The sequence below is a fragment of the Gallus gallus genome, chromosome 1 (assembly GCF_016699485.2).
Source record: "Gallus gallus isolate bGalGal1 chromosome 1, bGalGal1.mat.broiler.GRCg7b, whole genome shotgun sequence".
Classification (NCBI taxonomy): Eukaryota; Metazoa; Chordata; class Aves; order Galliformes; family Phasianidae; genus Gallus; species Gallus gallus.
Genome location: NC_052532.1, coordinates 67,770,961 through 67,784,494, shown reverse-complemented (window position 1 = coordinate 67,784,494; position 13,534 = coordinate 67,770,961). Strand labels below are relative to the sequence as shown.

General features: G+C 42.1%; 1 protein-coding gene across 5 annotated transcripts in view; it reads left to right on the top strand.

Moving 5' to 3' along the window:
- ITPR2 (inositol 1,4,5-trisphosphate receptor type 2) overlaps positions 1-13,534 on the top strand; it is a 264,932-nt gene that overhangs the window by 219,803 nt on the left and 31,595 nt on the right. For all 5 annotated transcript variants that reach the window (XM_046904326.1, XM_015291441.4, XM_015291434.4 and 2 more), the window contains 5 exons: positions 487-612; positions 3,381-3,556; positions 5,086-5,250; positions 7,432-7,627; positions 9,788-9,880. In XM_046904326.1, coding sequence (XP_046760282.1) covers positions 487-612; positions 3,381-3,556; positions 5,086-5,250; positions 7,432-7,627; positions 9,788-9,880 — 756 coding nt within the window. The remainder of the gene's footprint in view (positions 1-486; positions 613-3,380; positions 3,557-5,085; positions 5,251-7,431; positions 7,628-9,787; positions 9,881-13,534) is intronic.

The following is a 13,534-nucleotide window of genomic DNA, read 5'->3' as shown; positions in this document are numbered from 1 at the left end:
TGGGGAAAGTACTGCAGTTCTGAAGCTTTGCCTATTCCATTTTCCTTTGAATAATATCATATGCATGACTGGTCCAAATGGGTCAACTGGATGACCTGTGCTGGGTCTCCTGCTTGCCTGGCATGCAGGGTGCCTGAAAGCCAGCTGTTCATTGGACTCCATGTTTCCACACACAGAGGCTGAAGTTTCAAAGCCAGGTGAAAAGAATCCCTCACACAAGGTCCAGTTGTAAAACCTCAGCTGAGGCAAAACTTTCATGTATAATGAACCGTATTGAAGATTTTGGATGAAAAATCCTGCTTGAAACAATATTTTATGGCTAGCCTATGTTTACTACGTCTCTTTCAGTTAAAGTTCTGCATGTTTGTTTTGTTTTCTTCAGTTTTCTTCATTAATCTGTATTGTTTAAGTCCCTTGAGGCCATTACTGACTGGGTTGATGCCTGTTTTCTTCCCATTCATTGCTTTTTTTTTCTCCCCTTTCTAGATAATCCACTCCTATTTTGGTTCTCAAGACACATCTCTCTCTGGGGAAGCATTTCCTTCAACCTTGCTGTATTCATCAACTTAGCAGTTGCTCTATTCTATCCCTTTGGAGATGATGGAGATGAAGGCAAGTGGAATTTGGTTTTATTTTTCCTTTTGATTTTAGATGCTTTTCATTCTAAGGTAGCACGGTCATGTAAAACTGCATCTTCAGGTGTGCTCGTTTCTGCAGAAGCCATGTAGTGTCTCCTAGATAGGAACCAGATGTTGTCTGAGATGTACTAATTGATCCTCAGTGTGTCACGTCCTATGTGACATGAAACAAAATGGACAGAACACAGGAGCAGCTCTGAAGATCGTGTAGATTATCTGAGATAATTCTTTTCTTCTTTGCTTAATTATTTTTGGATTGCAGTGTACTAATGCACACAGTCAGTTACAGTTTCTGAGCTGAGGAGGGGTACCTGGCAGCAGAAGGACCGAGATTCCTTAATACTGACCGATTTGAGTGACTTGCAGTGTTAAAACATGTGGAATATGATGATATGAAAACTAGCTCATTGACATTTGATGGTTTTAATGGGGTAATAAAGCCACTGATGCAGAGGACAAAGGCATTATATAAAAATATGCTTAAAATATGTGGTTCTGTCTCTGCTTCATCACGTGTCACAGAAATACAGCAAATAATAAATTTCATTAAATAAATGCAGCAGAGTAGCAGGTGGCCTCTTTGAATCCCAAACAAGCCTAATTGGGATAAAGGAGACTGGTAATGGGAGTAGATCCATTCACCTCTGGGTCTTTGATTCATGTCCAGTCCAGCCAGTAATGCAACTGAAAGTCACTTCTGTCTGATGGCATGTGAACTGCACTACTGGAAACAGGCCAGCTTCTAGGAGATACATGTGTTTTTCACAAACACCAGAATTGGCACCATCCAACATTCCTGTTGGCTGGCTAAACAGAAAGCAGCAGATGAAAGTATATTGGCATGGAGACCACACTGCACTTTCACCCTGCAGGGTGGGCTCTGCAGGTCACAGCACAGAGAGTTCCACAGCCTCGTGTTTGCAGGGCTCAGCTGTGGAAATGGGAAGCGTTTGTATGTAGTGCTTTCCTGCCTGTAAGCTGAAGAGTCACAGGGTGCACACATGCCAGAGTGTAAGAGAAGAAATAAAGAGTTAAAAATAAACCTTTTAAGCTACTGGATTTTTAGCTAATTTATACTCCAGGAAATCCTCTGGTCTGCAGTCAATAGGCATTAATACTTGGAACTGCAGATTTACACGGTATTAGTTAAAGTGGCCCCAGTAATCCAGTGATTTCAGTGATAGTGCATTTCAGGATTCCAATTCCTAGTGCTTGCAGCAGCAGAAGAGATTTCTGAACAATAAACAATAGGTGTGGCCCAATGGGATAAGCACAGTCACGAGGCAGACTCCTTACTTCCAGTCTCCACCAAAAACTGATCTGGGAGCTGGAGTTTGTCTCACATTTTCCCCCTTCACCTTGTGCAAATCCATACTCACATGTCCGAGGTGCTTGGGCTGATCTAATCATCTCAGGAATGCTGCTGCCTTCTGATGGATTTCTACACTTCTTAGATCATACGGCATCAGCGAAATTGCACTCCAGATGAGGTTTCTTTGCCTTGTGCGTATCCGCGTGTGTTACATGACACAAAATCATTTGACCTGCAGTAGGGAAGAAGGAAAAATTTAATGAAGAAACACCAAATGCTTCGCTCTTACCTTTCAGCTCCACTTTGAAGCTATTTTTTAGGATCCATTACAAATTTCCAGATCTTGTTGGCAAAGAAGCTCTCCAGCAGAGCTGCCCTTGAATCTCTTGCCAAGGGTATAAACACTCCTGAACTTTGGAAAAGTTGGGATGCCGTCTGAATTTTGAGGACAAGGCCTCACCTTATTGTTTTCTAATCCCACTGGCGCTGCTTAGCTGTGTATCTGCTGCCGAAGGAATACCATTATTCCTATTGTGACCCTGGCTAAATTCTCCATTCTGTTCTCCCCTGCCTCTGACCTCCCAGTTTATCAGATAACAGTAGAAGTCAGTGTATGAGTGTGACAGCACCCAAGATCTGAATGTGCTTTTTGCATCGGAGAGACATGGTGTGTTTCCAAGGCTTTAAGCAGAGGAGAAAGGGCAAGCACGGGCTTCACTCAAATCTCATGTAGAGTCTGGGAGCCATCACCTTGCCCGGCCTGACTCTGAAGACTTACGTGCCTGCAGGAGCCTAGCAAAAGCAGGAACCTGCCGCCCGCTGGGAGAAGAGCGCAGTGGTTCAGCAGCTCCTGGCAGTGCAGATGCTGCTGCTTCTGCCCAAGTCCCCGTGGCCACCCCCTACTGTGGCAAGCAGCTGGTTTTTGTGCAGAGGCAGAGCTGCCTCCTGCTGAATGCCTGCAGCCCTTGGGCAGAAAGCTGCTTCTCTAAAAGCAGGGCACTTCTGTGCCCTTTGGGTTGGGAACGAGACGCTGTGGCACGGTGCCACTGCTGTGCCGCCCCAAGGACCGGCTATTTCTGCAGCCAAGCAATCACCAAATTAGACCGAAGGAGTCCTAATGATCCCTGCAAAAGGGAGGTGATTAGTAGCTTGCTCCAGGAACAGGGTAAACTATTTCATCTCTGAGCACTACTCAGATTTTAATGGAAATTTCATTAGCTGCTCTTATTATATTACCTGTGCAAATCAACAATACTATAATAATAGTTCTTGCTGCAGTTAGGGTAAGTTGTGGTCAGCAGTTGTGATGCATGAGTCACACTTCGTCTTAGCTACATGGGACAAGGAATTGATCTTCTGGATCTGTTTTGTGGTGAGAACCTGAGTCTCCAAAGATGCATTTCTCAACTCTCCCATTCTCCTCCATACAGGCACACTTTCTCCGTTGATTTCGGTCCTCCTCTGGATAGCCGTGGCACTTTGTACAGCAATGCTGTTTTTCATCTCCAAGCCCGTTGGCATTCGACCCTTTCTGGTGTCTGTTATTCTCAGGTCTATATATACAATAGGGCTCGGTCCTACCTTGATACTTCTCGGTGCTGCTAATGTAAGTACTTAAAAAGCAAGCAGAATTTTCCCTTCCAGCAGAGGCAGAGATATTAAGGGCCCCAATTAGAACCGTGCAAAGAACTTCTTTTTCAGGTTCACTGGTTAAGGCAAACAAAAAAAAACAACTTCCAGTCATCCTGAAACAGTGATGTCAGCAAACAGAAAAGCTGAGAAAAAAAAAAGGTTTGGTTTTGTTCACATGCAAATATGTTAAAAATAAAAACAATATGAAATTTCAAAGAAATATTGCTGAATAAAAGGAATCAAATTTACAGCTCCTCGTGTTAAAAGGAAGATTTTCTCTACAAATACGCTCAGCAGAATTGGCACGAATTTGTCAGGTGTTTCTGTGAGCCTAAATCTATATTTTTGAAAAAAGTTTTCAAAATTAAAAATTCTCTCAGCCCTTTCCCAGATCTCTTAATTTATTCATGGCTGTGTTTGCATGTTTACTGAGCTTTATAGAATAGGCAGTCACGCTCGTAAGTCATCGTTTTAGATCTCTGCCTGACTGCTGCAGCCCTACTTCAGCTTAGAACCAGGCAGCAAAGTATTGGGTTATTTGATTCTGTGAAAATTTGGCATGCTCAAAAATACCCGGGCATGTAGTCTGAGGTAAATGCAAGCAAGCAGTGCTTGTCCATGTCAAATGTGTGAAAGAAGAAACATGTTGAGTCTTTATTGCTTGTACTGGACTACCAAACACCCCTTTCTTATGTACTTCTGCAGTACTTCTCACATGCAGGCAAAGCTCAGGAGCAATGGCAAATCTGTTGCTGGTGCTTAAAAACCATTCTTCAGAAATGGCACTGGTGCTTTTTAAAGGGATTTTATTCTGAAAAAATGTGATCTGAAGGAAATGGGAGATCTTCCCACCTCCACACATGCTGTTGTGTTACTATTGTTCTCTTTGCAACTGCATTTATAGCTGCTCCTGCATGGTCTCAGATCTGAACTCAGAATTGTTAGAAATTCACTCCCCAGTTGTTTTTTAATGCCTTACAATGTTAATCCCACCCTGCCTCCTCATGAATGTTGTAGGATCATAGAATCATATCATAGAATGGCCTGGGTTGAAAAGGACCACAATGATCATGTAGTTTCAACCCCCCTGCTACGTGCAGGGTTGCCAACCACTGTACCAGGCTGCCCAGAGCCACATCCAGCCTGGCCTTGAATGCCTCCAGGGATGGGGCATCCACAACCTCCTTGGGCAACCTGTTCCAGTGCGTCACCACCCTCTGTGTGAAAAACTTCTTCCTAATAGCCAACGTAGAGATCTATCCCAACGTAATGACACTCAGTGCCGCGCTGAAGGGGTGAGGGTGATAGACTTCCAGTTACTCTGATGGACTCACACCCAGTGTGTCTTGGAGTTGGATTTGTCTCATTTGAATTTCAGCCATCTAGAAGTTGAGTGTTTTTAAAGTAGCCTATCTGGAATTTTTTCACTCTACAGCAATGCGAGCAATAAATAACAGCATTTTTTCTGACAGAGTAAGCCTAGCCTTTCTTTACCCCCCACAGCTTTGCAACAAAATAGTGTTCCTGGTGAGCTTTGTTGGAAACCGGGGAACTTTTACTCGTGGCTACAGAGCGGTCGTCATGGACATGGCTTTCCTCTATCACGTGGCATATGTCCTGGTCTGCATGCTGGGCCTCTGTGTGCACGAATTCTTCTACAGTTTCCTGGTAAGTGTGTGCTTCTGTGGAGGGGAAAACCTTGCAAAAATAGAAAATACCGTTACACATATGCAGCTGTCTTCAATTTCTTCCTGACAATCAAGCCAAATCGTGTGTATTTTTAGCGTGCCGTTGTGTTGCTGCCCCGTAGGAGCTGCTGTTTTCATTAGAACCTGCTTCTGTTAGGAGTTACTTTATCTGTTTCAGAGGTGACAGTTTTCTGTTTCTTTTCATAAAATTATCATACAGCCCCCACTTCTTTCTTCTGTCCTTCCCCAGCATACCTTTATTCGGTGTGTGTTGTTCCTGTGTCTTGTGTCAGTTGTGTCTTTGGGCTGTGATCCGTCTGGGGCAGGAATGGGCCACTGGTATTATGCCAAATATCCCATCCCTCTCCCCTCCCTTCTCCCCTCCCATCCCCTCCAATAAGTAAGAAAACTACTTGAGGAATAGGTATGGCATGCCTCTGGGGTAGCAGGAAGATGCATCACATTAAATGTTTGCAACTTCAATTTTCTTTTGTTGCCATTACCCGGATAGAATGCCTTTTTATAATATGATACAGGTGCAGTGAAAATGAATCATACAAAATTATGCTAAACTCAGCTAACTGCTCCCTTCGTGCTGAATGGCATTAAAAGGGGTTTCACTGCTCTTGTTTTCCAATCCTTTTGCTCTGTACCGAAACATGAAACTGCTAGGGAGACAGAATAAATTGTGGTCATTTATATGTATCCACTATCCCACTGTTGTATTTTTCTCAGCTTCCTGGATAGGGGTAAACTAACATCTCACAGAGGTGTGTTAGGCACTCCAGAATTTAGGGTTCAACCCTTACTCTCTCCTGCTGAAGTCAGATTTTCCAGGTCAATATCTTGACAGTAAAGTCAGCTTCCGGATTGGACAGACTTCAGAGTAGTCAAGATTTTGAGGCTTTAGATGCAGGGCCCTTTTCAACTGGATACATCTCTCCTGCTAATTAATGCTTGCCTTCAGAAATGCACAGCAAATCACGTTACTCCTTCAGTGAGTAAGGGATTCTCTACTGTAAAATACTGATATGCCATGTAGTTTAGGAAGCATTTTATGTACTTACCTTTTACAGCGACATCTGTGAACAAATGTTCGTGATTCGTGGATGTTGTAATTATCCACAATCCCAAGTTACTTACAGGTGTTCACTTTGTAGTGGAAATATTCCAAACTCTGGTATTTGTTCCTCATTTTAAGCTTTGTCTTGTATGTAATGAATGATAACTGTCTTTCCTCTTTCTTCCTTCGTTATTTATCCTTTCACAAGGCTGTGGATTTCAGGTCTTGTGAATTGTGACTAATACCTTCTTCTGTGGACCATTTTGATCAATCACAGCCTGTCACTTTACATCTGTAATCAGTGTGATTTGAAGTGGAAATACATATATTATAGATAAGGTCCAAAGCACTATAACGAATCGATAGAATTGTAAGAGAGAAAAAAGCTGTAGGTTCTTGAAAAGCACTTATCACATTCAATTGCTATTTTTAGGCCTTTGACACTTAAAGTGATATTATCCTCATGCATACTTTTCTTTAAATACAAGGAAGGCACACAGTGCAGGGTAAATAAGAATGGAAGTTTGGGCTTTTGTACAAACAGTGCAATGAATTGAAGTTCGTCCTAAAAAGAGATGGCCCAAACCCTTGCACATGTGAGTCATTTTCAAATGATCCCATGAGCTCAAAGAAACAGCTTACAGACATGTAACTACTTGCTTGCACAAGGACGTTTTTCAGATGCAGCCCATGCGTGTTCATCAGATGGGACATGACATGAAAAATAAATTTGTGTAGATCTATAGTATGGAGACACTGTTTTTGAATTTTAATCTAGCCTGGTAAACAGTGAATCTTGGTGGTAACCATTACCTGAGTCTGAATCAGGCTCCTATCTAAAGTACACCTTTTAGCTTTTGACTTTGTTATAATCTATCCTAAAATTTCAAGTTTTGTGCTTGATTCTCTCCTCCTGTATCTGCATCCCCAGCTCCCACTGAAATCAGTGTGGATTGTGTGTTTATGAAGTTAAGACTTCAGAACACGGATGGATGGATGTTTCAATAGTTCAAATGGTGTACCTATGTAGGATCTATATGTACTCTGTATGTAGCCTCATTTGTATTCATTTTTTCTTCTACATTATTATATTTCCAGCTGTTTGATCTAGTGTACAGAGAGGAGACTTTGCTAAATGTGATAAAAAGTGTTACCCGGAATGGTCGTTCCATCATCCTCACTGCAGTGCTAGCACTCATCCTGGTTTATCTCTTCTCCATCATTGGGTTCCTCTTCCTGAAGGACGACTTCATCATGGAGGTCGACAGGTTGAAAATCAGGACCCCTGTTGCAGGTATTGCTTTTCATATTAAAATTTGCTTCCAAAATGCACCTTTCTGTCTGGCTGACTTAACTTTGCTCAGAGGAAATTTTAATTGTATGTTTGTATCTTGTGGAAGCTGAACTAACTCCATTATACATTAGGACTAAATTAAGTCTGTAGGTAAAATTTCATGCTTAGTTGTTTTTGAGGCTTTCCTGTTGAAATACTAAAATCTAACACAGTTGATTTGCTGCATTTTCTTTTCTAACTTCTGCTAACACTAAAAAGATATACATCTACATTTCATAAGTATTATGAAGAGCAACTCAAAGTGGACTCTGTTGGTTCTCATTCCACCTCAAAAGCAGTGCTTATTATTTTCTCTGTACTGCATGAGGCATGTAATCTTAGCATGTTCAGTAGGTGTATTCACCTGATTACTGTTTAAGCTTCATCCAGCAGAAATTTATTGCAAAATCTGTATTTCTACTGATAAGAGACTTCCTGAGAGCATCTTGTAAATTCAGCATATATTTTAGAAGATACACACTTAGTGTATAATCTCGGTTTCAGTGAAATAATCAGAAGGTTTTTAGCCAGTTTTTAAAATGCCAGGATTTCAACTTCTTAGAATGAGAGATTTTACCAACATGGACAGAGAATTGCAAGCTCAGTTTGCTAGAAAAAAAGCTAGGTCTGGTGTGCTGAGATGTATGTACATGCTGCCAACCAGCCTACTGGGAGCAAGGGCAGAAGAGTAACTGTTTGCATAGAAATACCTGAGAATAACTTTTGGTTAAATTCCTAGAGGAATGTTTTTCCCAGTGCTGAGCTCTCCAGACATGTATGCGAGCACAGAACAACTAGTAGGAGCCAGCCCAGATTGTGTGCACTCTTTTGTTGCCAGCCTTCTCCTAACTCATACTTCAGGACCTGCTGCACACAAATGAGGCAAAGCTCATTCATGACTTGTGGGCATGATGAGGGGAGCATGATGTACTCATACATCTAATTGATACCATGTAAGAAAAGGAACTTGACAAATTTCTTTAACAGACCTTGCTTTATGTCGCTGATCATCTTCAATGGGCTAAGATGACTTATATTTGATTTACCATTCATTTGGGGTCGGAACTTATAATCTGATCATCTTCAATGGGCTAAGATGACTTATATTTGATTTACCATTCATTTGGGGTCAGAACTTATAATCTGAAGATTCATTTAGAAAAATAATTGTAGCTACCTTAGAAGAAAGGAGGCTAGGTTACGTGGAACACTGGTCTGATCCAGTGCAGTAGTTACGGTGTGATTATGTTTCTTCAGTTGGGTTCTTAGCAGGTTTTAGTGGTATGCGTGTGTGTATTCTTTCTGGCTGAATGCATTGCCATTTCTGATCAAAAGCAGATCAAGCAAATATGCTGATGGTATACTGACGGAATACCTTGCATCTCAAGAAAAGTGCTTTAAATTTTTTCTTTACAAAGTAACACAGAGTCAGAGTGGATGTGTTTTCTGTGTTACAGAGATTTTCTTAGATTTCTACTTTGGTTGCATCATTTTGCCTTCTTTTTTTTCTCTGTAAACCTTTTTGTACCTCTGATTTGAAATGCAGAAAATTGTTGAAGATACGCAAGACAAGATTGGTTTGATAAAATCAAGGGGATGCACACATTTACCTACTTTGGGAATGTTAAATTAGTGTTTTACTCAAACCCATACATATTTACAAATGAGTACCAAACTGTATTATAATCCTTGAAAACTCTTAAATATTCTACGTTCAGGATAACTGAACATCAGCTTGGTGTCCTTCTTGTCAGCTTTTGTGAATAATTTATCTAATGGTTTTAAAACTGACATTATTTCTATATCTGACAGTTGTTCCTTGCTTTGAATATATTTTGTTTTAACCAGAAGAAGCAGCATTTGACGTAGATTCATTAATTTCAGGAGATGAAATAGGAATAGCTGTGATACACAGTAAATATAAAACTGTGTTTTTGTTCCTTGTGATTGCTTTGAGCTGTTGATGCAGAATGTTTGAGGAAGGAGGAACTGGTGGTATAATTTGTTCTGCTTTTTCTTCTCAACTTTTCAAATCGGTGACTTGCTTCTAGAAAAATAATGATTTAAGTCTTTTTCATCAGTGTAGTATCTGTCTCTTTCCATATTCTGCTATTTCCTCAGGTATCGGTGGAGTCCCCACTACAACCCTCACATCAATGATGGGAGCCTGCGCAAAAGAAAATTGTTCCGAAAGCATCCCTATTATTAACTCAGGTTAGTACAAACATTTCCCAAAATTGATGATCAATTTGATGAGGGATTTGTGTGTTATTATTACAGAGACTGTGTGTGAGAAGTGATTGCCATTGTAAGTCAGAAGCACTCAACTTCTGGAATGCTCGGAGCTTAGCTGGCAACTCGCCTATAATTGAAGTGCTTCCCACACCTGATTACAATTGCATCAACATGAGTTTTGTTATTAAAATAGCATACTGAATTGTTATGCTTCAACATACAGGTCTCTTTTTTTTTTTTTTTTTTACCTGTCTTTGCTGATAGAAAAAGCTTGCTGCTTACCTGCAGCATCCTCACCTGCACAGAGTGAGCCACAATTAGATCCATTTAGGGCTGCTTAGCTTATTTTAATGGTGTAGCATTTAACAGTAAGCTTTTGTTTTTGCTTTTCCCATTTGTCTAGGCTGAGGTTGTAGTGTAGGCAGAAAATCTAAGAGCTCAGATCCAGGACCAGCTATGCCTTAATGAGTTACTGTGGCTCAGTTAAGCATCAGTAGCAGTCCATCCATGTGTTCCCAGCTTGTGGAAAATGCAAGGAAATGAAGCTGTTATAGGCTAGTTCTGTTTCTTCATGTTTGTGGCGTGTGAAAAGCTTAATTGCTGTAGTTCAGCGGATGAGCCGGTCTGGTTTTATTTTGATACCTGCATTATGAGTCTGATCCGTATACAGAAGGACCCTGTCAGCTGTAAGTATACTCAGTTAAAATAAAAGATCTGTACACTGTGTCCTACTGGGATCAAGCCGATTACCAGACATTGGGTGGGGAAGGAATTTGCTGTAGATCAAGCTGACAGCGTGCTCTGCCCTCTTTTATTGTTTGGGGCTACAGGATCACTCAGGACCTGTTAACATTGGTGCTAGTCCATCTCTCCTACTCTTCCCCTGACACAGTATAGTTCTGGCATTTGGTCTTGCACTGCAATTGTTGCATTTGTTTTACTGTGAGTGTGGCCTTTGCAGTGTGAGTGTGCACTGGATGGTCTGTATGGGTGTTCAGCCTTTTGACTTGTCTGTTCTGCACTGAGTGAAAAGGATTTGTCTTGGGCCAATGTTTTGAATCATAGAATGAATCATAGAATGGCCTGGATTGATAAGGACCTCAGAGATCATCTAGTTTTCAACCCCCTGCTATGTGCAGGGTCGCCAACCACCAGACCAGGCTGCCCAGAGCCACATCCAGCCTGGCCTTGAATGCATCCAGGGATGGGGCATCCACAACCTCCTTGGGCAACCTGTTCCAGTGCATCACCACCCTCTGAGTGAAAAGCTCTGGTTGTTGTTGAGTGGTAGTTGAGCGCCTGGGGCCAGGCTGGGCCACTTGGTGGGGAAGAACTGCTGCAATGATGGCACAGCAACAGGGAGTAGGCCACATTACAAGCTGTCCCAGGCTGCATGTGGCCCATGGGTTGGTCATGCCTGGTCTACAGGCCTAAAGCTCTTTCTGCTGCACTTGCCTGTGGTTGCCAGGGGCTGAAGTGTGGGGGAGAGGGCTATAAAAGCAGGCTTTTTCTCCCCAGCAAATTTATAAGCAAGTACGTAAACAGGCCTCATAAACAAAATGGGAAGCTGTCTGACTAGGTAGAGAAAATAGTCTAAGAGCTATTGCCAAGGCTACTACAGTCAAAAAGTAATCAATCAGTCGAAAGTGATGCAGCTTAGCTTTTGTCAAGTTCTTTAAATGATAGAAATCTCACATTTCTTACTCTTTAACTACTGTTTCTTTAAAAATTAAACAATAATAGAAGAGGGCTATTTGAAATATCTAAGTACCCTCTCACTTAATCTTGGACTACTTTTATTCATCCAGTAATATTAAAGAAACAACATTCAGGAAGAACCATTTTGCTCATTTTGGCCAATGGATAAACTCAGAAGTGCTGAGAGTTTACTGAGAGTCTACCTTCTGTCCTCTCCTGGGGCAGTTCTGCCTTCTGGCAAAAATGTGAGTGCAGTAGAATGCAAAGGCAAGTCAGCCTGGGAGCTGGTGGGATTCATGGTGTAGCAGCATAAAGAAGTTCACTGCTGTCCGTAGGATACATCAAGTGTTTTCAGTGACATCTCAGGTCCACAGTGGAGGTGTAGATATGTTGCTTTGTAAATCAGACCACAGCAAGTCATTCGTGCTGATGAGGCCATGCTTCTACTTCGAGTTTTACCGGCTGAGCCTGAGCTCAGTCATTGTTTATTTTGGTGATGGAGTTAACTGAGAGCCGGTCTGCTCTGCTCAGGGAGCATCCCCTCTCTACAGCCTGCTTTCACCCCGCTGCATTGAGCTGTCAGCCTAAAGATATTTTGTCTCATTCTCCTGTGGAGTCTCCCACTCTTTACTCCAAAGGCATTCCCATATCACGTAAGTCTTCACCTGGTGAAGTGCTTAATCCGCTTACAGGATCTTTACATCCCAAGTTTGTGGACTTGACCTTGTGCACTTTGTGCTCTTTAGCCCACAAAGGCCAGTGCTGGAAAAATGCAGACACCTTTTTTTAAAGGGAGACATCTTCACTCATTCCACTCGCAGGCCTGGTGCTACTTCAGACACGTTCAGTTAGGTCCATGTGGGCATGCGAGTCTCCCTCGCCTCTGCTCGTGTTGCAGCCCAGGCCCAGAAGCCAGGTGGCTGTGGGCCACTAGATGCCGATTTTTGAAGTGAATCTTCCTGTTGTCCCACTTTACTGCCCATTTTTAGTGCTCATTCTGCGTTACTTTTGAATTAAACCTGATCAGAAGACAGCCTACCTCAATGCTGTCCATCTATTAATAGGTCACTCACCGGGCTGGAGCTGGTTGCAAGTAAAAGCCCTCTGAACCACATTCAGCATTGATATTGGGTCCTTAGCACCACTTCGAGCTCCAGATCCACTCCTGTTGGTAATGTGGGCGTAGTCTGTGTGTACGTGTGTAGACAGGAGCTGTGTCTGAGCTGTGAGCACTGCTGAGCACTGGGGTAAGCCAGCTGCGGCCGGATGTGTGGCAGGAGGGTTACCCAGCTCCCACATCTGCTGTTTCCAGCACCTGACCCCAGTCTTGTGAGAAGCAAAAATCTCGTTCTCTAGGCACATAAAGGAAATAGAAGCTGTGGCTTTTATGAAGTGTTTGGGTGTTGGGTTGTTTTTTTTTTCTGTTTCTCTTGTGAATAGTCATCTCCTCAAGCACAGAGATTAGTTCCCAAAACATCTATGGGGTAACGTTTGGAAAAAGGAAATTGGAACGGGATACAAAAGTAGAGGAGACAGATTGCTATGGCTAAGGTCACAGCGTGAGTAAAAACTATCCAGATGCAGCAGGGGAAAAAAAACAGGTTTCATTGTTTCAATCCTTTCAATTTCAATATTTGAGCAGTTTTCTGGCAGTTTTTCTTTGTTTCTGTTTTTTAAATCTGGCATTCTTAGTGGTAGCAGTGTGTGCAGTGACTAGATAGATCAACAAGGAAGTCTGTCCCACTATCTGCTTTTGCTTTTCTTTTTGCTTAGTGTCCCTTCAATGAGGAATTCTTTTTCCATTTAATTTGCTTGTGTATAAAAAGCAGAGGATGCCATCTCTGTTCTGCGTGTATCTATCACATAAACCACAATTGAGGAACCCATGTTTTAAATCCAAATCGCTTGTCTGTAATGGGAATGCTTTCAGTCAGT